Source organism: Ambystoma mexicanum, chromosome 13, assembly GCF_040938575.1.
Source record: "Ambystoma mexicanum isolate Mex_15411 chromosome 13, UKY_AmexF1_1, whole genome shotgun sequence".
NCBI lineage: Eukaryota > Metazoa > Chordata > Amphibia > Caudata > Ambystomatidae > Ambystoma > Ambystoma mexicanum.
The window spans coordinates 343550548-343578441 of record NC_090938.1 but is presented as its reverse complement, the minus strand read 5'-3'; the positions used below and the strand labels follow the sequence as shown (position 1 = coordinate 343578441).

Here is a 27894-nt window from a genome sequence, read left to right as displayed (position 1 = left end):
GTTTTTGAATTGCTTACTATTAGTGCCGGTGTGTTTTTCTAGATGTGGTTTTAAATAAATAATGATATCTCTTTTACACCAAGCCCTGGTCAGTGTTTACTTGTTCTATTGCGTTCTCTTGACCTATTGTGAATACCCTGTATACTGCCTAACTCTTCTTGAGGGAAGTCTGACTGCTCAGCCACAGCTACCAAGTGAATCTGTGTGGTACAGACTGCTACCAAGTGGGTTTACTGCCAAACACCTGTAGTCCTAAATCTTTTGCAGTGGTCCCAGAGGGAACTGCACAGGTTTCTGCCTAACACTTCAGAACATTGTTTGGAGCCAAGACCCCTGCGAAGAGTTTGACAGCTGAAACCCAGAGGGCACCTGCAGAAGACATCCAGCATTGCCTTCCGTTATGTCTAGTGAAGCCCTGTCACCCTGAAGACCCCTGTTGGTGCTTTGACCTTTTAGATGTGAGACCAAACAGTCTTGACTTGTGCAAGAAGATTCTGCTCCCTGGAGAGTTCGAAAGCACCCCAGGCCCATTCTCTGGGCTGACCAAGGACATCATTGGTGCATCAGTCACCATTCTGAGTTTTTGTTTTGAACTTTGCAGGTCGCCAGCTTGTGGCCAAAGAACAGTCGCCCTGCATCAGCTGCTCCGCATCTTTAAGAGGGGCCACTTTTTTAGCAGTTTCTTTGTTTTCGAAACAAGTCACCTGGTGCAACCCGAGGGCGGTGCTGGTCACTGCTGCCCATTTCCATCGTGTCCAGAGTCTCTCCGGTTGTTTGACACGCAACTGTCTGCAACTCCGGGTGCCTGAGTCCACCCACACAGCATCAGAAACCGCTTTTAGACAGCCCCAAACCAGACCCCGAAAACTACCACTACACCCGTGGGACAAGGATTCCAGCGACGGAATCAATGATTCAAATAAGTAGGCTCAGCCAATGTAGGGAGTCCAAGGGTGGTTTAAAGTGGAATCGGACGAAGGGGGTGAGCTTGCATGGTGGTTTCCATTCCCGCACAGGGCTGAATGGGTGCAAAGTTTTCAGTCTACATTCTCCTGTGACAATTGGTGATCAGAGAAGTTCGGAGCAAGGATCCCCTGGGCATCCCATAGAGTGGTGTAATTTGCAGAAGAGCCCATATCCTTTAAACTTATCTTTAATTCATCATCATTATAACTAAGTATTGTCCTTTTATATTTGTCAATAATTGTTTCTTTACAAAAGACTTCCACCACTCTTCTAAAAGGATCTTTTGGGACTTGGGACTCTAAAGTGCACTAAGCCTGCTTGCCTTAGCAGGGAAGGACTTATTACAGGGTGTTCAGATGGATTTCTAAAATCAACCCAGGGAGGGGGGTTGGGGGATTTTAAGAGGCCACCCTAGTTATGGTGAACACTGAGTCTAACAGTTTACCCAAAACCCAAACAAGTTATCATGGGAGAGCAGTCAACGCTTAATCTTAGTAAGGGTGGATTAGGGGCCCCAATGGGTTCACACAGAATAAAACAATTCAGCTTAGATAGTATGTATAAAAATACTGTTATTTATTAGGCCTTTGAGACCACACTGAGAAACGAAACTAGCAGGTAGTAATAGAACAAAAACAGATCACAAATATATACAATCCGTAGGTACACTTACAATGCAGTCTAAAATTCAACCAGGTAAGTAATCCAGATGCAGGTAAACGATCAAGTACAATTCCCTTTACTTGGGAATTCCAACCCCAATATGTATGGGACCTAGTGCCCAAACGTCACAGGTTGCAAGCAAGGTTCTCCAGGAAGGTATTCTCTGAAAGTATGCAATGGGCTTGTGGTGGTGCTTTCAAACAGTTCAAAACTAGCCCAAGGGTAGGATATGTGACCCATGTTCGACGACCAACAGTAAGTAAAGAAGGAGTTGAGAGATAAAGGGCCTTCCACCCAATGTTATCGTAAGGGGGACAAGAACAGTTGCGTTTACGTATACCTCCCTGCCAAAACCCCCAGATTTTCCCCACGTCACACGATTTTTCGTGCGGGGGTCGCTAGGGACAAAATCTTACCTCTCGTTTGCGTGAGGTGTGCCGTGGGATTGCAAGTTTGAGTGCTTCCTCCGATCGGGTCCAACTTCAAGATGCAACACCAAAGGATGAAGCAATGCAGACCCCTTGAGGGCACTTCATGGAATGGCGGAAGGCCAGTTCCAGCGTCAATCACCAATTGCAGGCAACAAAGGGTGATCATCCAGTCGCAGTCACAGAGCAGTTCTAGGAGATCTTGTAAAGGAGCAGGGCTTCACCAGACCAGTAAGGAGAGGATTCTGGTTCACTGCAGAAGTCGTCCTTGGGCTGCTCTTCGTTGAAGGATTCTTGGCCCCAACCTACATCTGAAAAATGTCTGTGCAGATTCTGAGCTATAAGCAAGTCCAAGCCCACCAATGGAAAGGATGGAACCAGTTACTTAGCTGTAACTTGTTCTCCAGCATGGGTCTGGCATGGATTCACATACTCCTGAATATTCCCTGTCGTCAGGCTGGGAATCCTTGGTAAAAGAATAAATCAGTTTAATTTCTGAACGGTCTTTCTCCTAACTACCAATAACTGAGCTCTGGGTCTTTCTGCCCCCAGCCCATCACTGCACTCTACCTAAGCCCTTCCTCTGGCAGCCATCTTCAGATTTGGTAGCACAAAGTAGCAGTAGGACCAAGAGAAGAGTTGCAGAGGGGCAGGCGGGAGGGTTTGCATGTGAATCCATGCCAGACCCATGCTGGAGAACAACAGTTACAGGTAAGTAACTTGTTCCTTCTCTAGCATGGGGTCTGACATGGATTCACATGCTCATGAATAAAGAATACATAGCAGTACACACATGCACAACCACAGGAGATGGCTCAACATAAGCATCTCTTATCTCCTCACCAGGCTCACCTTCAAGCGAACAGGTTGCGCAGCACTGCTTGGCCGACTCTGGACTCCTCCCTGGAATCGCAGTTGACGCAGTAGAATTTCATGAAGGTGTGCGTCGACCTCCACGTAGCAGCCCTGCAGATATCCAGCAGGGGCACACCAGACAGGAACGCCGTAGCAGGGATCACCCTGGTGAAATGGGCTCTCCAAACCAGGCAGCGGTCAGTTTGCCAACCAGTGACAGTGGGTGATGTAGCCATCTGGAAATGGAAGCCTTGGCAGGGCGTTCCCATGGTTCACAAGACCAAAGTTAACAAAGAGCTGAGATGTTTTCCAGAAAGTCTTTGTGTGGGCCACATAAAACTTCCGCGCTCTCGCCACATCCAGCGACTGCAAAATTCTTTCAGCCGGCGATGATGGCATCGGAAAAAACCCAGGCAACACCATGGGCTTGTTTAGATGAAAGTCCGACGGCACCTTGGGCATGAAGGAGGGGTGCGCCCGGAGCCCCACCCTCGTCTTGTGGAAAGTCAAGTAAGGTGGTTTACAGGAGAAGGCCTGGATCTCATCCACTCGTCGTGCGGAGGGGATGGCCACGGGAAAAGCCGCTTTCCACGACAAACTTGAGTGGAACAGAATGCATAGGCTCGAACGGAGGTCCCGTGATCCTAGTAAGAACCACTTTCAGCTCCCACACGGGGGAGCGAGCATTCACCAGCAGAATAGTCCCTTGACGAATTCCTTGACCAAACGGTATGACCACAAGGAGGGCCATCCTGGGGATCTGGTGTAAGGGGAGATAGCCGCCAGATGAACCTTGGAGGCATGAACTAGCCCCGATTTAGCCAACGACAGCAAATATGGAAGTACCTGATGGGCCTTGATCCTCAGAGCGTCAATTTTCTGGGAAGGGCACCAAATAGCAAATCTCTTCCACTTGAGTCTGTAGCATTTCAAAGAAGATTATGCTCTAGCCTTGGCGAGAACTTCCTTGCAGTCCGCCGGGAGACCGTAGCCACCGAATTCTAGCGCTGCAGGAGCCAGGCCTTCAGGTTCAAAGACCCTGGATGGTGGTGAAGAATGGCGCCTCCTTCCCTGGCGAGAAGATCCGCGACCACTGGCAGCTTGACTGGTTTGGACGCTGACATGCTGAGACGGTCCGGGTACCAGATCTGCCCCGGCCATCATTCGGCACAGTCTGAGTTGACCGATGACTGGAAGTAACAACGGCAACGGTTAGGGGGGCGCATACTGAATGAGGCCTTCCCAAGGGAATGAGAATGTGTCCCCCATGGTTCATTGCTGGGGGAACATGCTGGCAAACCTCCAACACTTCGTGTTTGTCACCATCGCAAGCAAGTTGATCTGGCGACCGACCCATTTGAGGAACAGGTTCTCAATTAGGTCCTGTGAAGTTCCCGCTTGTGGCAAGAGTGAAGCTCCCTGCTCAGAGAGTTGGCAACCACGTTCTTTACTCCTGCCAGATGAAACGGGATGAGGAACATCCCCTGGGCGACGGCCCAGTGCCAAACTCCTGTGCCTCTTTGGAGAGCGCAAGGGATCTGGTGCCCCCGTTTCCCGATGTAAAACATTGTGGTGGTATTGTCCGTTAAGACCCTCACCACTTTGCCCTTGAGAGATTGTAGGAACGATTTGAGGGCCCAAAACACTGCCCGTAGTTCCAAAACGTTGATCTGCAACGTCTTCTCCTCCGGCAGCCACAGGCCTCTGGCCTGAAGACTTCCAATGTGGCATCCCCATCCTGACAGGGAAGCGTACGTTGTAACCGTCTCCTTGTGTGGTGGGACCAGGAAATCTGCGCCTCCGGTCAGATGCAAGTGCATGCCCCACCACCTTATCGCTCAACGGAACTCCTCGCCGAGCGCAATCCTGTCCTGGAAGCTTCCGGACACCTGAATCCAACGGGTGTCGAGGAACTCCTGCAGGGAGCGCATCCGTAACCTGCAGAGTCGGATGAGAAATGCAAGACATGTCAAGCTGGGACTTGCTGGGACTTGCTGGCCTTACTGTGGCGATCTTCAGAGCTAGTAGCCGTTGTACCTTGCCCAGGATGGCCGCTACTCTCTCCCCCGACAGAAACACCAGGCATGACACCGTTGAGCCGGGATCCCAGGAACAGCGCGTCCTTCGATGGAGTTAAGTAGGATTTTGCATAATTCACTGACAACCGCAGATCCGTCAGTAGGCGGACGGTCCTCGCTGTGTGATCGACGGCAAAGTCTCATGAATTGGCCCAAATGAGCCAGTCGTCCAGGTACGGGTAGACGTGGATCCCTTGTAGACATTGATGGGCCGCCACCGGCACCCAAAGTCTTCACCAAGTGCCTAAAGGGAAGGGCCTTGAATTGGTAATGCTTCCCCCTGAATGACAAAGCGCAGAAATTTGCGCTGTCCTTTTTGAATGGGGATGTGGAAATATGCATCCTCCAGATCCAACGACGACGGAAAGTCTCCCTCTGCAGCTGTCCGAGTACCTGTTGAAGAGTGACCAGTCGGAACTTCCGGGACTTTGTGTACTTGTTTAGTTGTCACAGGTCGAGAATGGACCTCCAGCCCCCAGTCTTCTTTCTTACGAGGAAGTACCTTGAGTATACTCCAGAGCCCCGGAGTCGCTTTGGAACTAGCTCTATTGCCCCTTTCTTTAGCATGACCCGAAACTCCAGAAGACGCTGATGGTTGTGGATTTCCTATCGGGCCACCGGTGGTATTTGGGGACACCTCTGTTGGAACCCTAGAGTGTCCGTGTGCAAGAGCATCCAGCACACTACGATCGATGGAGATGGTCTTCCACATGCTGACGAAGCTCGCCAGCCTGCCTCCCACCAGGGTGCACGGATGGGGGCCCGACGTCCCGGCCGGTTCATTCTTCCTTGGAGATCAACGGCACACCTTAGGGTCTCTGGTGATTAAAGCGTCGTCCTCCGAAGGCATTGGAGCAGCCCCTGTTGGTTTCCTGGGCTGAGGAGCGGGAGGGTTGGCGGTAAGAAGAGGAGCCCCCGCCGTAACCATTCGAAGATCGGGGAGACTTGCCCTCCTGAGGACTGAAAGGACGGCCGTCGCTGCTGTTGCGTGTCCAGGGCACGTACCGTCTCCATATCTGCCTTAATGGCTTGTAGAGACTCATCCACAGCCTTCCCAAAAAGGTGGTCTCTGTCAAAGGGCTTGTCCAAAACCCTTGTCTGGACCTCTTTTTGGAAGTTGGTGGCCTTGAGCCAATCACAGCGGAAAAGGCAAACACCATTGCCCAGCTGGTGGAAACCCGCATCTGCATGTCCGTGGCCACCATAATGGCGTGGTCCGACGCTACTTCGTCCTCTTGAAGAATCTCCAACGCCACTGACCTCTTATCGTCAGGGAGGAAGTCCAGCAGAGGTGTGAGCTTGAACCACAGCTCCCTGTCGTAGTGTGCTACGATAGCAAGGGCATTGGCGGCCTTGATGGTCGTCACTGCATGCAGAGGAGTTAACTTGCCTTCCCATCATATCCAATTTCTTCCCCTCGTTGTCGGGAGGGGTGGAAGCGGGTGAAGACGTCTAGTCCGCCGACTTCTTGGCCGCTGCAGATATCACCGAGTCTGGCGACGTTTGGGACCGCAAGCACTTAGGCGTTGAGTCCGGCACCCTGTACTTTTCCATGCGGCCCCCTTTCGCTGGGGCCGTAGAAGGGTTCTTCATAAGCGCCAGTCCTTCCATCCCAAATGTCATCCAAGAGCGGGACTGAAAGGATTGTCTTTCTGTTTGCCTCGCGGCACTGGTATAAGCCCCTCTCCTCCTCCTCCTCCTCCTCCTCCTCCTCCTCCTCCTCCTCCTCTGGTGCGAGCTGGAAGAGCTCTGATGCTCTAGAGATCAGCGGATGGAACGATCCTATCTCGTCCGGCAGAGTGGATCTGGGTGGAGGAGACGGGAGGTCCCCCATCCCGCAGTGGTCGTCCGTGCCAGTTATCGCCGTGTCTGACTGTCTCGCCCATGGGGGGTAGCTGAGAAGGAGGTGACGGGTGGCAAGGGGCAGCGGGTGCCTCTTCTTGGATGAAAGTTCCCCCGTCGGGAGCGGGGCCGCTGGAGAGTGGGTGACAGCGTCACTGGCATCCTCTTCTGTATCTCAGATACAAGTGTATGAAGGGTAGAGAGAAGGTCCATTGAAAGATCTCTAGGTGGCAGCTGTGGTGTAGGGACCGGCAGCTGGGGCGTGGGAGTAGGACCAGTGCCCTCGTCCTGAGGCTCTCCGTCACCCTCCTCGAAAGTATCTGTTGTCGCCCTCGTCGTAGGGCGCGACTTAGACGTTTCTCTCGTCGCCACCCTCCTCCTGGATGGTCTGGAGGTAGATGAGGTCCACCTCCTCAGCCGAGGAGAAATCCGTGCCCTGGAGGACTTCAACACCCCCCCCCCCCCCTCCCTCTTCGCGCCCAGAGGGGACGTCTCGGGGAGATCACTGTCATCTTCTCCGGGGTCTTCTCCATAGGCTGGAATGAAGACTCCCTCCGGGCAGGGAGGGACACTCTTGCCTTCGGAAGGGCGCCCTGTGGATGTCCCTCCCCGTGCGGCCTTCGAAAGGGACGCTTCCGCCACCTCGATGCAAAGAGCCTTCTTCGTCTGGAGCACCCGGGCTTTCACAGTCAGGCCAGTCCCCTTGTCCTAGACACCTTTTCCTGCTTGGCCTTCTCCTTAGGGGCCGGCTCGGAGGCCCGGTCCCCTTTGGCCTTCTCCGCCAAAGGTAGGCCGGACGCCATACCTAGTTTGGCTTTATCCTTGGTCGTCTCCGGGGCCACCTTCAGCTTGCCCGGGTGACCAGACTTCCTCTTGGATGAAGATCTGGAGCGTTGACTGCAGAGCGATGTAGCTGGGGATGTCGAACACGCCCTGGCCGCCGAGGAGCCTGTGGCAACGGCGCTCAAGACGGTAGCAGACTTGGCCTTTTGTTGGACCACTGCGGGAGGGGTGCCCTCAAAAGGACTTAGAAGCCCGCTCAGCTTTCCCGGATCTGGGAGAGGCATGCTCCTGGGAACCACCTGGTACAGAGGCCTTGGCCTGCAGCCACTCCTCCAGCCGTTTACGCTGATCCTTCAACGTGCGCTTCGAGAGTTCACAGCAAAAATGCACAATCTTCCTCCTTATGAGTTGGGTACAGGCACAGGGAATGTTTATCGTCCATGTAAACATTCTGTAAACCGCAGTCAGAGCACAGCTTGAAAAGGGAAGGGGAATCCCTCCTCATCCAACATGATCCATGTGGGGTAGGCCTGAAGAGTCTTCTGGAAAATTCCACGAACTAACTCAACGAAATCCGCCCTTGAGGGGCGCTGAAGAAATCTGAAAACGGGTCCCTGTTAATCGGAAGGATGATCGATGGAGCGCAAGGCTTGATTGACCGAAAAATAGAGTAAAACTCTTCCAAAAAGCGAAAATAAAACGCAGTAAAATCTAGAGAGCTAAACAGGACGATTCCCCAACACTTGAACGTGCGGTTAACATCTGAAGATGGCTGCCAGAGGAGGGGCTTCGGTACAGGGAAGTTATTGGCTGGGGGCAGTATGACTCGGAGCTCAGTAATTGGTTGTTAGGAGAAAGACAGTTCACAAATGAAACAAACTGATTTTTTCTTTTACCGAGGATTCCCAGCCCGACAGGGAATATTCATGAGCATGTGAATCCATGCCAGACCTGATGCTGGAGAATTGCCACATTCGAACAGCCAGTAGTTGTCCAATCATGGAAAACTAATGGTTTCACAACCGCCCAGCAGTACTCTCTCTGGCACCAAGGAATGTGGACTGGGCCCAGACAGTCCAAGACCGCTCCCTTGGGCTCCCGCACAAATGCTCACTAACCAGTAAAAGCAGTGATCTTGTATGGGATTTCCTGACCTTTGAGGGCTAGAAGACGGCCAAACTACAATGTGGCCAAAGGACAAACGAAAAAAACCTTGTGACACGGGCATTTTAGGGTGCTAGCCACCTTTTGTAGCCATTCGTAGTAAACACGAAAGTGCACAAGGAAAATAAAGTAAAAATTGTACAAACGTTAATCCAGCCACCAGCGTGTCTTAGACTCATAAGTGACCCAAAACCCCAAAAGATTAAAGGTTATGAGGATACCAAATATACCCATTGCCTGGCACTGTAAGGTGATTGCTGCAGTTGCCAAAATACAATACAAAGAGAAGAACAAGTTACTCTTTTACCTGGAAACTTTCTTTCGATAGGATGGTCCGACGACGTATTCCATATCTATGACAGTAATCACCACAGTTGTGCTGCTTCGGAAAATCTTTTGGCGTCTGCGTCCTGCGTCGATGACGTCGATCCGCCGTCCGAGGGCCTCCGTCGAGCCAACGTCACCGGAAGTTATAAGTAGGACGCACGACGCCCATAGCCTCAGTTGTAGTTTTTTCCCAGAACGTGTGGCAACAATCTACTGCCAATATGACCTCAGAAAGCCTTGCGGAAATGTAAGCTGCAATCGCATAAGAAATTCTGTAGCGGGGAAGGCAGGGAGGGAGCGATATGGAATATATCATCGGATCATCCCATTGAAAGAACGTTACCAGGTAAGAGTAACTTCTTCGAGGGGATTGGGTCCCCTATCTACGACAGACTCCCAAAGCAGTACCAACGTAAGGAGGTGGAAAAAGAATTTAGAACATACAAATTTAGAATGCCCATCAAATTGCAGAGTAAAGGACCGCCTTGCCAAAAGCCATATCCTGCCCATGGATAGAATCAAGGGAGTAGTGACGTACAAAAGTATGTACCGAAGCCCAAGTGGCTGCATCACAGATGTTATGAATAGGAACACCCCTCTGCAGGGCAGTAGAGGCAGCCATACCCCTAGTCGAATGGGCACGTAAGCCTACAGGAGGATCCTTACCCGCCAGGCGGTAACATTCAAAAATTGCCAAGATAATCCATCTAGACAAAGTCTGCTTAGTCACAGCTTAACCAATAAAGAGCTGATCGTCCACTCTGACCCGGGACATGCGTGAAATGTAGAAAGTTAAAGCTCTCCTAGGATCTAACCTATGGAGCCTCTCCTCGTCCTTATCAGGATGCGGAGGAGGATAACATGCCGGAAGAACAACCTTCTGGCTCAAATGAAATTCCGACACCACTTCGGAAGAAAGGAAGGACAAACTCAAAGGACAACCCTGTCCTTATGAAACACAGTGAAGGGTGGCTTAACTGAAAGTGCCTGTAACTCATTCACTCTGCGAGCGGAAGTGACCGCAACTAAAAATACAGTTTTAAGGGTTTACAATCTCAAAGGATAAGAATGCAAAGGCTCAAACGGAGCACCCATTAGAAACTTGAGAACAAGGTTCAAATCCCAACCGGGCACCTGGAAAGGTGACGGAGGGAACACATTAGTGAGCCCTTTCAGAAACTGAGAAATTTAAAGGAATTTTAAAATAAGAACACTCCTCAGACGAGCGCTTAAATAAGGATAGCGCAGCCAGTTAACCTTTAATGATATCCACTTGCAAGCCCCTGTGGGCTAAAGAAAGCAAAAAAGACAGAACTACAGGAATGACACATGAAAAAGGATCCACATTCTTTCTGTAACGCTCACCTGATTCTCGCAGAGGCGCCGGTCTTGACTGGGCGACTACCGTATCTTCAAAGGTGATGTGTAGCACCCGGTTGGCTCTTTGGGCTGGACCTCTGTGCACTGTATGCCTGACTTCAAGAGTAAGAAGTCTGCAGATAGAAAATATGGGATTAATGAACTGGGGTTACTGGGGTGTCCCTATCTCTTTCCTTTTTTGCTCTCCTGTAGACCCCCAAAGGTTAACGCTCTCACCTTAGGTAAGTGAATGCCGAGCTCTCCATCTGCCTCGGGGCAGGGTGCTGTAACCAGTTTCTTCACTGGATCGGTAGCGCAGGCCTCTTGACTTCAGAGGACTGCTGTCCGTCGTTTACTGCACGAACGGTAAGTTTCGAGTAATTCTATTGTCTTTAAAGTCTTTAGTAATGATGTCTCTTGTTTTGCAGGTTCCGGCGATGGCGGATGACGGGCTGAAGTGAGTTGAAGATGGAGTCCGTGTGATGAATAGAAGCGCCTGGAAGCACGTAAGTAAGCGCTTGTTGCCTGCTTCACGGTGCGCTCTAACTGTCTTATTTTGCAGGTACGAGTTCGGAGCGGCTGCAGGGTGCCGGAATACCCACTGGGTTAGAGTAATGGCACGTGAGTATTAAAGTTCCCCAATGTCTTTAAATGCACCTTGTTTTGTCTTTCAGATGCAGGATGCAGCGCCGAAGGCCTCCGGAGCGTGCGAAGAGTTGGTAAGCTTTTGTCTTTCAGATGCCGGAATGCAGTGTGAAGACCTCCGGAGCGCACGAAGAGTAGGTAAGCCTTTGTCTTTCAGACGCCGGAATGCTAACCTGTTCTTTCTTGTCTTTATAGGTGTTGCTGAAGACTGGATTCAGGATGGTAAGCCTTTTTCCTTAGGCCCAGGATCCGATGCAGAAGACACGATGAGCGTTCTGCTGCAGAGGATGCAGAATAACGCAAAGCAAGATTCATCCACCGGGTGTGGTTTAAATAGCCTCCTGTAGTGCTTAGATGTCTCCTTCCACAGCCACGCCTTGGTAAGAAAAGAGTTCCTGCTTTCCAGAAGAGTTCCAGTGTTCTGAATCTAGGGAGTGGCTCCAGCCCCACCCAACAGGAAAAATAGTTCCAAACAGAAGAGGATCAGAGGCTCAGCTGGCAGGCAAGTAAGCAGCATGGTCTGCTGCAGGTAAGTCCACCCAAGCATTATGAGCCCGGCGCTTCCAGCGCTGGGACTGGGCATATTTATGAGCCTGGTGCCACTGGCGCCAGGACTGGGTCCAAAAGGTCCCAATTAGGACTGGTTGGCCCTCGGAACCTGGGTTATGGATCTGCTTCCAAGGGAGTTGGGAAAACCCTGACCTTTTGGAAGCAGAGATCATGACACTTAACCCTGCACCAGTCGCAGAACTTTCTCCAACGGCAACGGTACAGGGACTTTGTTGCCGGCCGTCTGGCCGAAAGCAACACCTCCATCACGTCTACAGGGAGGTCCCAATCCTTATACCTCAATTTTTCCGAAGCCAAGCGTGACGGTTGAGGGATCTGACCTCTGGATGGAGAACGTGAACACCCTCCCGTGAGAGCAGATTGTCTCGGTAGGGACGACGACGTGGAGGGCAGATGGACAAGTCGAGAAGGTCCGGGTACCACGCCCTCCAGGCCCAAGCCAGAGCAATGAGGATCATCCGGGAACCGAACCTCCTTAACCTCCGCAGCACCTGCGGGACGACGGGGACTGGAGGAAACGCATACAGCAGTGCGAAGGACCACTCCACCACAAACGCGTCTCCTAAGGCTCCTCTTGGAGGAAATTCCCACGAGCAGAACCTTTCGCACTTCCGGTTGACACTGGTCGGGGTCAGACATCCTGCCGGAGGGCTGTGACCACTGCATCTTGTGAGCCCAATGCAAAGCTCTCATCCGCATTCGGGCCTCTTGCACCAGAAGAATGCAGGATGCCATACGCCGGGAGACTCTGGGCATGTCGAAACTTGCATACCATCAGCTGATCGTGAAGAGCCCTCACCTGGGGAGGAAAACACTGCCCCAGGGACGTGTTGAGCACTGCTCCGATGTACTGGAGCCACTGAGTTGGCATCAAGTGAGACTTCTTTAAGTTGAGGGAGAAGCCCAGCTTGTGAAGGGAGTGGCAGGTGACGGAGAGATGATCCAGGACTTGCTCGGGAGAGCGTGCCCTGATCAACCAATCGTCCAGGTAGGGCACAACCACCATGAGCCTGGTGAAAACCCTCGGGCGAGGTCAATCCGAACGGCAGGACCCGAAACTGAAAGTGCGAGTCACCAACCGCGAACCTCATGTACTTCTTGTGCTTTGGATGGATCGGCACATGAAAATAAGCGTCCTTGAGGTCGAGAGACAACAACCAGTCCTGAAGTTGAAGGGCCTGGAGGGTCTCCGTCTTTCTTTGAAATCAAAAAATAAGGGGAATACCATCCCTTGTTCCTCTCCGCTACAGGCACCAGTTCTATGGCGCCTTTCTCCAGCAGGGATTGAATTTCCTGTGCAAGGAGCGGATCCAGACTCTTCAAAGAGAGGTTCCCTGGTGGATTTTCGTGAGGCCTCTGCCGGAAAGGAAGACAGTAGCCGTGGACTATGATCTCCAGAACCCACACATCTGAAGTAATGGCACGCCATTCTACCAGATGCTGCGCCAGCCTTCCCCCAACCGGAGAAGCATGGCTGAGCTGAAGCGGCTGCTGCAGTGCCTGAGGGCAAAGAGGCAACTGCACGCGCGGCCATGGCACCTCGAGTACCTAGTTTTCCACCTCTGGCACTCTTACGGTTGCCCCTTTGACTTGCAGCTCCTCTCGATTTACTAAAGAATGATTAATAACTAAAAGGAACCTCCCCTCCATTGCTGTCCCCGAGGACGAAAAGGCGGAGGTTGGCGAACTGCAGCACCCAAAGACTTCGCTGCAGCTTCTGAGGTCTACAACCTCAAGACTCTCGTCAGCCTTGCTGCCAAAAAAGATGCTCACCATCAAAGGGCATGTTGAGGAGCCGGGCTTGCACATCCAGAGCAAAACCCGACTTCCGCAACCACACAAACCTGCGCATTACGGTGCTCGCCGCCATGGACCGGCTGACGCAACCAACCATGTCCAGACCCGACTGAACGGATTCACACATGGCGTCCTTGCAATCCTGCACGATAGCAAGGAAACCATCCCGTTCCTCCCCTTCGGGAATATGATCAGCCTCTAGGGAAATACAGTTCCACAGAGTGTGCGTGAAACGAGACAAGGCACAAACGGAGTTGGCAGCCTGAAGCGCCATACCTTCAGAAGAAAATATCTTCTTCGCCCAGCCGTCAAAATGTTTGTCGTCCCTATCAGGCGGGATGGTAGGGTACGACGTCTGCTTTGCGGGGGCCATAGCCACCTGCACCACCAAACTCTCCGGAGTAGGGTGCGTTGTCAAGTAGCAGGGGTCCCCACTGGCTGGGCGATATTTCTTCGGCAAGGACTTGCTCACTGCCGGGAGACTCTCCGGGGAAGTCCAAGCCGCAGCCACCCTTCTCTGCAAGGCCATTTGGAATGGCAGCACCGGGTCAGTTGGAGGACCTTGGTCCAAGTTATCAGTCAGGTCATCCTGCTGAAAACCGCCGGGGGGGGGGGGGGGGGGGGGGGGATGTTGGGGGCAGACCAACCCAGGTATTCAGTGACCCTCGACATGAGGCGCCGATGTGAAGATTCGGCATGCGTGCCAGGCTCCGGCCTACCAAACTCCACCTCCGGCGAGGTGTCTAGACCACTGGCATCGTGCAGCGACTGACACAGGTCCTCAAGTTGACTGTGACCAGAAACAATGCCATCAGGAACCAATACAGGAACCTCACCTTCCTCAGACCCCTCATCCACCTCAGAAATATGATCTAGAGGCTGGAAAGAGGGTACAGAAAAAGGCACAAAGACATGCTCAGCCTTAGCCATCGCCTTTCTTGGTGGTGCCACTGTGCCACGGGGTACCTCCGACAAGGCTGTCTGGAAAGGCATCAAGGGCATCAACGGAAATGGGCGTCGATGTCGAGCGCGGCGCGGACAGCTTCGACACAGGCCTTGAGGGCGGAGCCCCGAGCATGTCTCGACAGCCTAGGCGTCGATGGCGTTGACTACTTCCTCAGAGGCGGGGCCTCGAGAGAGTCCGTCGACGACCTCGGCGCTGCCGGAGTAGATGTCTTCTTCGAAGACTTCAGAGTCTCGCGGTCTCGATGGCGTCGAGGACCGGGACCTGGAACGGGCATGCCTAGAGCGACCGTCCTTGTCCGACCGGGAACTCGAAGGCACCCGGTGGTCGCGACGACTGTTTGAGCCCGAAGGCGGACCATCAGTGTCTCTAGCGCAGCCTCGACCGGAGCCCTGCGATTGAAAAATCGCCATCTCCTTTCGGAACGAATCCCATTCATCCGGAGTGGAATGCTTGTTGGGACAAGCTACCTGCTGACGGGCGGAGTCCTCGGAAGAGGACAGGGAAGGCGACCTGTGACGGCGCTTCCTGGAGTGCCTCGAAGAGGCAGTGGAATGGCGCGACCGACTCCCAGACCGAGAACCCCCGGACTCATGACACCGCAGAGAGTCGCACCTCGAATCGTCCGTCGAAAGACCAGTGGAACACGACTTCCGGGGCTTGGCCACCTTACCGACCGACAGCTTCTTACGCTCCCGCAACGCCTTCAAAGTGAGCGATTGGCAGTCGACACAGACGCCGGTATCATGGTCCTCCCCGAGGCACCAGAGGCAAGCGTCGTGCGTATCAGTCAGGGGCATCTTGAACCCGTCCACCCGACACTTCTTAAACCCGGACCGTGGGCTGGAAGAAGACGACATAGCAATGACATTTTCAATAGCAATGAAAAAACAGGTTCAAAGAACCGAAAGAACAGGATTCAGTAGAATCGAGGCGTGCCGAGATCTCTGAAGCGAACACGTTCGCAGAAAAAACGTGCGTCCTACTTATAACATCTGGTGACATCGGCTCGATGGAGGCCCTCGAGGACGGCGTATCGACGCAGAAAGATTTTCCGAAGCAACACAGCTGTGGTGATTACTGTCATAGATATGGAATACGTCAGAGGACCCAATCCCGACGAAACGAGATTTCTCAGTACTGACTGTAAGGACTGGTCAGTTTCCCCATCAAATGATCAAAAATGGAAGTGAAGCTGAAGGCTTTACTTAACTTTAAAAATGCGAGGGAAGGTTAAAAAAGAAATAAATCACTAACAAGTGTATCCAGTTGAAAACAATGGAGGAAAAGGTGCAAAAGAGAAAATCTTTCCTAACACAGGGGGCTTTATTTTATAAGGCATGGTAAGCGGTTTCAATTGCTTTTACACTGCTTTTCTTTGAAGTTCAATTGCTTGCTACTGAAGTCTACCCTTCTCACCACCTACCTTGATTGAGTTCGTCTAGATCCATTAGTCTTTTCCCAGTTCACTAAAATAGGGTGGCTGCTCAGAATCCTCCCTCAGGGTCGATTCCGAAAACATCCAGCTTAACAAAGCCATGACAGTTTAAGGCTATGCAGTCCTTTGGATGCTTACCAGGTAAACACATTCTTTGTGGGGAGCCTCACTGGACTTCTAAAATGAGGTAACATTTTAATGGGGACCTGCAGGGAACAAGCCTTTGTTCCCTGAAAAGTAAAAATATCAGCAGAGCTATTACGTTTGGGGAAACCTGGTGTGGGAGCTTTAGTGACTCCCAGTGTCAACAGTTACATCTCTGATGAGGCTCTGAATAGGATTAACCAGTAGGGAAAATGAAAATTGACAGGAATTGAGAATTGCGTCTACTATCGACATGGGATCTGCGAAACTAGTGCCCCACCATCCCACTCCTCTCAGGAAAAAAGGGAGTTGTACTCACTGAGTATTAGAGTCCTTCTGATCATCAGGCACACGGTCCAGCAGACACTTGTACACTGCCTGGAGGAACAAAAAGGGAATGTCAGGCACATAACGAAATGCTAAAAAGGGAACAGACAGAGGGGGGGAATAGAAAACCGAATAAAGGACACAACCAATTCATTTAGTATTCCAAAATGTGGTAGGGGACCAAGTAGCTCTGATTTAAGGAACATATGTGACATATGACATGCATTACTTACCGTAAAAGCATTTGATGATTGTATCTGCTTAGATTCACATGCTGTGCATATGGTCCGACATCCAGTGGTAACCGCGGAGTATTGCATCTTGTCTTTCGGGGACCGAAAGGGGACGTCGGCATAGGCGTGTCTGAAACACTATCCCTATCGTGACGTGTGTAGTACCCAAAACACCTCACGCGCCGAGGTCCCTCCGATTGTATTTTCTCTGCCATGAGGGAGCCCAAGGCTATAGTGAGTGAGTACATGAAGAGAGAAAGTAGTAAGAAGTCTATGTTCCTTTCACCCTGAGCAGGGAGGGCGCATGTGAATCTAAACAGATACAATCATCAGAAATGCTTTTACGGTAAGTAATGCATGTCTTCTGATGCTTGTTAATCTGCTTAGAATCACATGCTGTGCATAGACTAGCGAGCAGTACCCGGAGCTGGAGGTGGGTTGTGAGAAGGAACAGTAGAAAAAAGATGTCTTAGTACTGCTTGTCCCACCTGAGAATCAGACCTAGAATGTGTGTCTAGGCAATAGTGTTTTGTAAAGGTGTGTACAGAAGGAACAAGTTACTTACCTGTAACTGTTGTTCTCCAGCATGGGTCTGGCATGGATTCACATGCTCATGAATATTCCCCGTCGTCAGGCTGGGAATCCTCGGTAAAGAAAAAACCAGTATCAGTTTCGTTTCTGATCTGTCTTTCGTAGTAATAACCAATCACTGGTCTCTGCGTCATACTGACCACAGCCAATGACTGCCCTCTACCTAAGCCCCGCCTCTGGCAGCCATCTTCAGATTTGGAAGCACGTGAAGTGGCAGTATGACCAAGTGAAGAGCCGCAGAGGGGTAGGCGGGAGGGTTCGCATGTGAATCCATGCCAGACCCATGCTGGAGAACAACAGTTACAGGTAAGTAACTTGTTCCTTCTCCAGCATGGGGTCTGGCATGGATTCACATGCTCATGAATAAAGAATACATAGCAGTACACACATGCACAACCACGGGAGGTGGCAAAGGCTCAACATTAAGCATCACATCAACTCAACATCAAGCATCTTACCTCCTCACCAGGCTCACCTCAGGCGAACAGGTTGCGCAGCACTGCTTGGCCGACCCTGGACTCCTCCCTGGAATCCCGGTCGACGCAGTAGAATTTCGTGAAGGTGTGCGTCGACCTCCACGTAGCAGCCCTGCATATGTCCAGCAGGGGCACACCAGATAGGAACGCCGTGGTAGCTGCGATCGCTCTGGTGGAATGGGCTCTCGGACGGCCAGGCAGCGGTCGGTTTGCCAACCGGTGACAGTACATGATACAGCCGGAGAGCCATCTGGAGATGGAAGCCTTCGAGAGAGCCTTCCCCTGATTGACAGGTCCAAAGTTCACAAAGAGTTGTGACGTCTTCCGAAAACCCTTCGTGCGGTCCACGTAGAACTTCAGCGCTCTAGCTACATCCAGCGAGTGCAAAGTCCTCTCAGCCGGCGACGAAGGCGACGGGAAGAACACAGGTAACACCAAGGGTTCGTTGAGATGGAAGTCCGACGGTACCTTGGGCATGAAGGAGGGGTGCGTCCTGAGCACTACCCTCGTGTCGTGGAAAGTCAAGTACGGGGCCTTGCAGGAAAGGGCCTGGATCTCTCCCACTCGTCGTGCGGAGGTGATGGCCACAAGAAAAGCTGTTTTCCACGATAGAAACTTCAACGGGGCCGAGTGCAGAGGCTCGAACGGAGGTCCCATGAGCTTGGTCAGCACCACGTTGAGCTCCCACGCCGGGGCCGGAGCCTTCACCGGCGGGAACGATCTGAATAGTCCCTTCATGAACTCTTTCACCAGACGATGAGACCACAAGGACGTCCGCCCCGTGGTTCTGGTGTATCGGGAGATCGCAGCAAGATGAATCTTGATGGACGCGTGTGCCAGTCCAGCTTTGGCCAGCGTCAGCAGGTACGGCAGTACTTGGGGAGCCGTGATCCGTAGAGGGTTAATCTTCTGTGCGTGGCACCAGACAGAGAACCTCTTCCATTTGTGTCCGTAGCATTTAAGAGTCGAGGACGCCCTGGCCTTTGCAAGAACCTCTCTGCAATCGGCCGGTATGTCGTATCCTCCAAACTCTAGCGCTGCAGGAGCCAGGCCTGCAAGTTCAGCGACTTCGGGTCGTGGTGGAGGATGGCGCCTCCTTCCCTGGAGAGTAGATCCGCGTCCGCCGGCAGCTTGATCGGCGGGGACGCTGACAAGTCCAGAAGGTCCGGGAACCATATCTGCCTCGGCCACGCAGGTGCGACGAGGATCATCCTGCACCGTGACCTCTTGAGCTGGTTGACGAGCCGGATTAGCAGAGGCAAGGGAGGGAACGCGTAGAGGAACAGGCCCTCCCAGGGGAACGAGAAAGCATCGCCCATGCTCCTCGTCTGGGGAAACCTGCTGGCGAACCTCCGGCACTTGGTGTTCGTAGCCGTCGCGAACAGGTCGATCTGGGGTGTGCCCCACCGTCGGAAGAGGCGATCCACCAGATCCTGCCGTAGTTCCCACTCGTGGCACGAGCGCAGCTCCCTGCTGAGTGAGTCGGCGATGGTGTTTTTTATCCCTGCCAGATGAAACGGCACCAGAAAAATCCCTTGGGCGACGGCCCAATGCCACAGGTCCTGCGCCTCCTTGGACAGCGCTGGGGACCTGGTTCCGCCCTGTTTCCTGATGTAAAACATGGTGGTGGTGTTGTCGGTGAAGATCCTCACCACCTTGCCCTTCAGGGACGGAAGGAAGGACCTGAGGGCCCAAAACACTGCACGGAGCTCCAGGACGTTGATATGCAGGGACTTCTCCGTCGGGAGCCAGAGTCCCCTCGCGTGCAGATTTTCGGTGTGCGCTCCCCACCCTTCCAGGGAGGCATCCGTGGTCACAGTCTCCTGGTGGGCTGGGGTCTGGAAGTCCATGCCCGCCGTCAGATGCGCGCGGGTGCCCCACCACCGTATCGCTCGTCGGAAACTCTCGTCGAGCTTGATCCTTTCTTCGAAGCTGCCCGTCGTCTGGATCCAGCGCGCATCCAGGAATTCTTGCAACGGGCGCATCCGGAGCCTGCACATGGGAATGAGGTAGATGCAGGAAGACATCATCCCGAGGAGGGACTTGATGGATCTCACTTTGGCCGCGTCGGCCACCAACATCCGTTGCACTTTGCCCAAGATGGTCCTGGTCCTCTCCTCCGACGGGGAGGCCAGAAGGGACACTGTGTCGAGCCTCGCTCCCAGAAACAGTGCGACTTGCGCGGGCACCAGGTGGGATTTGGCGTAGTTCACGGAGAATCCCAGGTCCGTGAGGAGTTGGACGGTCCTTGCTGTGTGGACCACGGCGAGCTCCTTCGTCTTGGCGCGGATGAGCCAGTCGTCCAGGTAGGGGTAGACGTGAATCCCCTCGCGGCGCCGCTGCGCCGCCACCGGTGCGAGGCACTTGGTGAATACCCTGGGTGCCGACCGTAGTCCGAAGGGAAGGGCTTTGAACTGGTAATGACGCCCTTGGACCACGAACCTGAGGAATTTTCGGTGCCCCTTTAGGATTGGAATGTGGAAGTAGGCATCCTCCAAATCCAACGACGATAGGAAGTCTCCTTCCTCCAGTTGACCCAGGACGTGCTGTAGGGTGACCATCCGGAACTTCTGCGCCTTGATGAACTTGTTCAGCCGTCGCAGGTCTAGGATGGGGCGCCATCCTCCCGTCTTCTTCTTCACGAGGAAGTATCGCGAGTAGACTCCGGAGCCCCGAAGCCTCTTTGGGACGAGTTCGATGGCGCCCTTCCTGAGCATCGCCTTTACCTCCAGGAGAAGTTGAGGGACGTGAAGTTCTTTCCTGGCCACGGGGGGGACGCGCGGGCACCTTCTTTGAAACTCGAGCGCGTGGCCCCGGGCCAGGGCGTCCAGCACCCAACGGTCGGTGGAGATGGACTCCCACACGCTGACGAAGCCCGCCAGCCGGCCTCCCACCGGGGTGCTTCGGTGGGGGCCCGACCCCACGGCCGGTTCAATCCTGCTTGGACGCGGCCTTGCCGCCTTGACCTCCTTGGCGACGACGGCGGGGTCCGCTAGACTTGCCTCGTCCTCTGTAGGCCTCTTGCGACGACGAGCGGGCCGCTTGACGGTAGGAAGAGAAACCGCCGCCGGAACCTTTGGAGGCGCCCTTGCCTCCGCTGCTCCGAAAGGGCGTTCGTCGTTGCTGCAGGACTCCAAGGGCCCGGGCCGTCTCAGTATCCGCCTTGATGGCCTGGAGGGAATCGTCCACCGTCTTCCCAAACAGGTTGTTCCCGTCGAAGGGCATGTCCAGGACTCTGGTCTGGACGTCCTGCCGAAAGTCCGTAGCTTTGAGCCATCCACGACGTCGAAGGCAAACGCCGTTGCCCAGCTGGCGGAACCCCGCGTCGGCGATGTCCGTCGCCACGGTGATGGCGTGGTCCGAAGCCACTTCACCTTCCTGGAGGATCTCAAGGGCCTCCGCCCTCTTGTCGTCCGGCAGAAAATCCAGCAGGGGAGCCATCTTGTACCAGAGCTCCCTGTCGTAGCGGGCCACGATAGCCAAGGCGTTGGCCGCTTTAATCGTCGTCGCTGCCGACGAGATGACTCTACGTCCCATAGTATCCAATTTCTTTCCCTCGCCGTCCGGCGGGGAAGTCGATGTGGAGGCCGCACCCCCCCCCGCTTTCTTCCTGGCTGCCGCGGAGACGACGGAGTCCGGGGTAGGCTGCGCCCGGAGGCATAGGGGGGCCGTGTCTGGGAGCCGGTACTTCTTCTCGTACCGGTCTCTTCTAGCTGGCGTCGTGGAAGGGTTCTTGAGGAGGGAAAGGCCCTCATCCCAAATGTCGTCCAACAGAGGCACTGCGAGGACCGTCTTCCTCTGGGCCTCGCGCCGCTGATAAAGGAAGCCTTCCCTTTTCTTCTCCTCAGGGCAGAGTTGGAAAAGCTCGGAAGCCCTGGAGATCATGGAGTGGAAAGATCCGATCTCGTCGGGCGGAGAAGCCCTGGTGGGAGGCGACGACGGAAAATCCTCGTCGTATGCCTCGTCGTCCGTACCCGTCGCTGCCGTGTCAGTCCCCGTATCATCCCCTCGGGTGGATGGGGAGGAGGGCTGGACGGGGCGCGACGGTTGAAAAGGAGGTGGAGGATGGATCCTGCTTTTCTTGGTAGGGGGAACACCAGAAGGTCCCGGTTCTGGATCCCCCGACGGGAGAGGTTCCTCCGTCGGTAACGGTAGCCTCGTCCTTATCTCGGTGCATAAGGACTGTATGGCCAACAAAATGGCCGCCGAGTTGTCTCGCGGCGTTGGCAGAGGGGAATCCGACGGGCGAGCAGGGGCCCCGTCGGTATCCTCGACGATGTCGTCGCCGTCACCTGCGTCGGGGCCCATTCCGACGGGCTGGTCTTGTTCCACGCCTAGGCCGTGGCTTAAGACCTCGATCAGCTCCTCTTCTGAGGTTGAGGCCGAATCTACGACGACGCCCTGCCCCCCCTTCTTCCCCACGGAGGGTTTCACGGGGGTCCTATCGATGGGCACAAAAGAAGACTCCCTCCGAGGAGGCAGGGAGATTCTGGGCCCTGAGGTCGCCACCACTGGTGCAGCCTCCACAGGCTGGGCCAGGGCCGCCGCGACCGTTTCGATAGAGGGCTTGGTCGGATGGATCAAGGCCTTCACCACCTTAGGTGCGCTCACCGCCTTATCCTTGAGGGAGGGGGCACTGCCACGCTCCTCCTCTGCCTTAGAGCTCGACCGGGGCCTCTCCAGGAGCTTCGCCGGGTGCTCGGCCTTCCTCTTACCCGACCCAGAGCGTTGGCTCGTGGTTGATGGCGCCGGGGAGGGTGCGCCCTGCCTGGCGCCCGTAGAGCCCGACCGTTCGGCGCTCCCGGTGCCAGCGGACTCGCGGTGCTTGGCCTTATGTTGGGCCCCCGTCGCCGGGGCGCCCTCAAAGGTCTTAGAAGACCGCTCGGATTTCTTCTTCTTCTCGCCAGACGGGCTCTTACCCTCCAGCCAGTTGGCGAGACGTTGATGACGGTCCTTCATGGTCCGTTCCGACATGTTGCCGCAAAACGCACAGTCCTTTTCCACGTGCGTTTTGTCCTCATGAAGGCAGTAAAGGCAGAAAGAGTGTTCGTCCTCCTTAAAGACGTTCTGCAGCTGGCATCCAGGGCAGACCCTGAACAGCTTTCCGGGCGTCGAGCTTCCCTTCTCCTGGGCCATCTCCGAGACCGGGCCTGAGAAGCTTCTGGAGTCCTCCGAAGTGTAGCTCGACGAAATCTTCACCCTTGAGGGGCACAGACGAATCCGACACGGGTCCCCGTTGATCGGATGTAGGATCGGTGGAGCTTGAGGCTCTTTTGACCGAAGAATCGAAGTTTTTTGTGAAAAGCGCGAAAAAATAGCACTAACGCTCGAGAGCAATAGCACGAGGATCCCAACACATGAACGTGCGGTAAAAATCTGAAGATGGCTGCCAGAGGCGGGGCTTAGGTAGAGGGCAGTCATTGGCTGTGGTCAGTATGACGCAGAGACCAGTGATTGGTTATTACTACGAAAGACAGATCAGAAACGAAACTGATACTGGTTTTTTCTTTACCGAGGATTCCCAGCCTGACGACGGGGAATATTCATGAGCATGTGAATCCATGCCAGACCCCATGCTGGAGAACTCCAGGTTGCCGCTTTGCAAATGGACTCTAGGGGAACATTTGCAATGAATGCTATGGATGCCCCAGTGCCTCAAGTAGAATGTGCTCTAGGCTTGAAGGGCAGTTCTCTCTTTGCAAGAGTGTAACATAGTGTGATGCATTTGACAATCCACCCTGATATTGCCGATTTAGGGACAGGATCCCCTTCTCTACCAGCTGCCACTGAAACAAAGAATTGTTTAGTTTTCCTCAGTGGTTTCGTTCTATCCATGTAGAGCATGACTGCCCTGCGCACATCTAGTGTGTGAAGGCTTCTTTCGGCCACGTTAGTAGGTCTCTGGAAGAACGTGGGTAGTTCGATTGACTGGTTCACATGGAACTTAGAAATAAATTTCGGCGCAAATCTGGGATGTGTGCGCAGACCTACCTTATCTTTGTGGACTGTAACAAAAGGTTCCAAAACCGAGAGATCCTGTAGTTCGCTAACTCTTCTGATAGAAGTGATAGCTACTAGAAAGAATGTCTTGCAAGTCAGGTCTTTCAGACTAGCTTTATGCACAGGCTCAAAAGGGGGTCCCATGGGCCTAGTTAAAACCACATTTAGATCCCACCCAGGGGCTGGGTGAGTGATGGGGGGATACATTATTTTAACCCCATCCATAACGGCTTTAAGCACAGTTATTTTCCACCACAACACCTTCTGCTGTGACGTGGTGCAGGCTGAATACGCCGCTAGGTGAACCTTTAAGGAATTGAAGACTAACCCAGAGCCCAACAGATGGTTTAGATATAACAAAATGTGTGAAGGTGCGCAATCTGTGGGATTGACGCCTTTGGAACTGCACCAGATGACAAAACGTTTCCATTTGCTGGTATAGCAATAACGTGTGTTAGGCTTTCTTGCCTCTCTCATTATGTCCATGCATCTTTGAGGGAGTTGCAGATGTCCAAACTCTATGACCTCAGGAGCCAGGCTGCTAAGCTCAGAGTTTGTGGGCATGGGTGCAGAGTCTCCCCCCTGTCCTGAGACATGTTGTACGGGCAGGGCAGCTTGACTGGTGGGGAGAGAGACATTTCCATCAGGTGCGCGAACCAAGGTTGGCGGGCGCACATTGGAGCCACCAGAATCATGGGGACTGGTTCCTGGTGCATCTTGTGTACTATCTTGTTCAGAAGGGGAGCCGGGGGGGGGGGTGGGGGCTGGCGGCTGGGGGGGAAGCATAGACATATTTCCCCGACCAAGTTATCCAGAGACCGTTCCCCTTGGATTGGTTCTGAGGGTACCTGGAGGCGTAATCTTGGCATTGGGCGTTCTCCTGAGTAGCGAACAGGTCGATCTCTGAAAACCCCCATTCTGCGAAGACGTTGGGTACAATGTCTTCGTGCAGTCGCCATTCGTACTCTTCTGGCAGAGGAAAATCTCTGCTGAGTAGGTCTGCCAGAAGATTGAGTTCCCCTGGAACATGTTGGGATATCAGGAACATCTTGTGTTTGAGAGCCCATATCCAGATGTTTTGGGAGAGCTTGGAGAGTGAGTGCCCCCCTGTTTGTTCAAGTAATACATTGCTGTTGTGCTGTCGGTTAGGACCAGCACCGTCTTCCCTTGCAGTTGCTCCTGAAAGGGCTTTCAATGCTTTGAACACTGCTAGTAGCTCCAGTAGGTTTATATGGTTGGACGCTACCTGAGGGGACCCCACTCCTTGCACTGTCTGTTGAAGCAGGTGAGCCCCCCACCCCATGAGAGATGTGTCTGTCCTGAGAGTGGCTTCCACTGCAGGGGTGGTGAAGGTTTTCCCCTTCAAGAGGTTCTCCCTCAACCACCACTGTAGAGCAAGAACGAGGGCTGGCGAGACAACTAACAGTTCTTCCCATTGTCCGCTGGCCTGACACCACTGGCTATTGAGCCACTCTTGCATGGGACGCATTCGCAGGCGCGCAAGGGGAACCAAGTATATGCATGACACCATCATCCCTAGCAAACGCATAGCTTTGCGTACCGTCAACTCTCGATAGGCTACATACTGAGGAACCTGAGAGAGCATGTTCTGAACCCTCTCGCTGGAAGGGAAGACTAGACCGTCTTCCGTACGAATTAGAGCCCCCAAGAGCGGTTTTCCTTGGCTGGGGACTAAGCTGGATTTCTTTTCGTTGATAGAAAATCCAAGGCTGAACAGTAGGTCTACTGTTTTTTGGGTGTTCAAAAAACAAATGTCAAACGAGTCCCCTGTGATGAGCCAATGGTCGAGGTAAGGGTAAACTGGAACTGAAAGTCTGCGCAGGTGTGTCGCTGTCACTGCCAGGACCTTGGTAAACACCATTGGCGCCGAGGCTATGCCGAAGGGGAATACCTTGAACTGGTAGTGTTTGTCCTGAATCACAAACCTTAGGAATTTTCTGTGCGCTGGCAGCATTGAAATATGAAAGTATGCATCTTTCATATCCAATGTTGTCATGAAGTCCCCCTGTTTTAGCAATGGGATCACCTCTTGCAGTGTTACCATGCCAAACTTCTGGGGCTTTATGAACTTGTTCGCTGGGCGCAGGTCTAGAACAGGACGCATGGTGAGATCCTTTTTGGGTACAAGGAAGTACACTGAATAGATACCTTTGTTTACCTGAAGAATCGGGACGGCTTCTATGGCGTCCTTTCCCAGCAGCGCTTCCACCTCTTGGATCAGGATCTGCAGATGTTCCGGTGAAAGGCGTTGATGTTTCGGCGGTCTGAACTGTGGAGGTCGGGCGAATTCCACGCAGTAACCGTGGGCGACCGTCTTTAAGACCCCACTGGTCTGAAGTTATCCCCTCCCATGCCTCGACGAAAGATGTTAAAAACGCCCCCCAACCGGGGAGACATGGGAGGGGACCTGGACTTGGTGATCATTTCTGACCGGAAGTTGACGCGCCTCTGGAATTGGAGCCTCTGCCTCTATTCTTTCTGCGCTTCTGACCCCTCTGGGGGTAGTAAGTGGGGCTTGCAGCCGGTTGAGTTGAAGTTGCCGTGCCGAAATTGTTTTGAGCGGTGCAGGCTTGTCCTTGAAAGGACCGTCGAGAATTACTGCCCCTCTGTGAAGAGGGTTTCTGGGAAATTTGGTGCAGCGACTTAATAGTCTCGTGCTCCTTCTTGGCTGTCTCCAACGCATAGTCTACCGCCTTCCAGAAGAGGTTGGCCTCTTCGATGGGTTTGTTGATAATGGATGCCTGGGTCTCGGGCCCGAAGCCCGACGTGCGCAGCCACGCGTGCCTCTTTAGGAGAGTACCCTGTGCGAGAGAACTGCCTGCTGTCTCCGAGGTGTCCAAGGTATTCTTTACCGCATACTGATTGGCAAGTTTGCCCTCCGAGACAATGGCGAGAAGCTTGGCTCTGGTTGGTTCCGGAACCTCTTGAAGGCCTTCCTGGAGAAGGTTCCATTGGGCGTCGACGTAGCTAGCTAGTAACGTTGTGTTATAGGCAATCCGGACGTATAGGCCGCCGCCGACGTAACCCGTTTGCCTGAGGCATACAACCTTTTGGACTCACTGTCCGGGGGTGACTCTCCCGTGGCAAGGGGAACCCCTGCTCTCTTGCGAGTGTTGGTCACCACCAGCGAGTCTGGGATTGCGTGTCCTTTGATATAAAGGGGAGGGTCAGAAAAGTTTTTCGGCCCCTGGGTTCACAGCCCTAGTCTGAGCGGGTGTGAGTAAGGAAGGGGCCAGCTGTCTCTTTACAGAGCTCAAGAGAGGGATAGACTGGCTTGCCGGAGGCTTTTCATTAATAATGTCCTCCGCGAAATCATGTTGAAAGCCATTTGATCATCCACCGGGGATGCTTGTCGAATCAGGGTGGATGGGGGAGTCGAGGCAAACGATAGATTTGTGATCGTCCGGATGGGTGTCCTCCCAGTTGTCCATTGCTCCTTGATCTTCCCCATAGTTGTCCAGAAAAGAGGACTCTTTCTGTATAGATGTCTCTATATGTGTCCATCTGGACATCTTCTTGATAGTCAACTTGATGTTGGACATCTAGGTGTTGGACATCTTGTGTTTCTGGCTTAGGGTCTACCTGAGCTCTTTTCGGCAGAGCTTGATCAGAAGCCCTGAAAAACTGCCCCAGCCGATCCATACACCCCTCGAATTGCTCCATGGTCCACTTTGATGACACAAATGGAGCTAGGCGAGTAGGAACCGTGTTATCCGCCATAAGGCGTTGAGAGGATATCCTCAAGGTGCTTGAGAGGGGTACCTGGCTTTCTTCGTAAGAGTCTTCGGGATCGTCTTCCAAATCCAAGGAAAAACTTCATTGGATTGGTCCATAACTGTGGGCTGACCTGGAACTAGGCCCACCGCCATAGCAATCGTATTAATGCTCTTACGGATAGTCACCGAATCTTCGGGAGACAACGCCTCCGATGTGTCAGCAGAGGAAATGTCTTCCGCGGCTTCAGAAGGGCCAGCGGATGGCTTTTCGGGTAGAGGCCTACTCAGTTTTCGGGCCTGTACGGGCCTTGGAATCCGTCGAAGTTTCTTGTTCTGAAACTTCGGCGCGTGTAGTTTGGGGATTAGCGCCCTTGTTATGTTTGTTATGCCCAGTCATGCGCTTCTGCGGATGCGGGGAAGGCTTCGGACCTGACCGATCCGTGGGCACCGCCGAAAATTTCCAGCGGGCCCGTTGGCGCTTTCGCCTTCTTCGACGATGTCGTCGAG

General features: G+C 53.4%; 1 protein-coding gene across 1 annotated transcript in view; it reads right to left on the bottom strand.

The window, feature by feature from the left end:
• The window catches only part of PRMT5 (protein arginine methyltransferase 5), a 630581-nt gene that overhangs the window by 84769 nt on the left and 517918 nt on the right, over positions 1-27894 (bottom strand). Inside the window, exon 10 of the mRNA XM_069633848.1 lies at positions 16343-16401. Within this exon, the coding sequence (XP_069489949.1) occupies positions 16343-16401 (59 nt within the window). The remainder of the gene's footprint in view (positions 1-16342; positions 16402-27894) is intronic.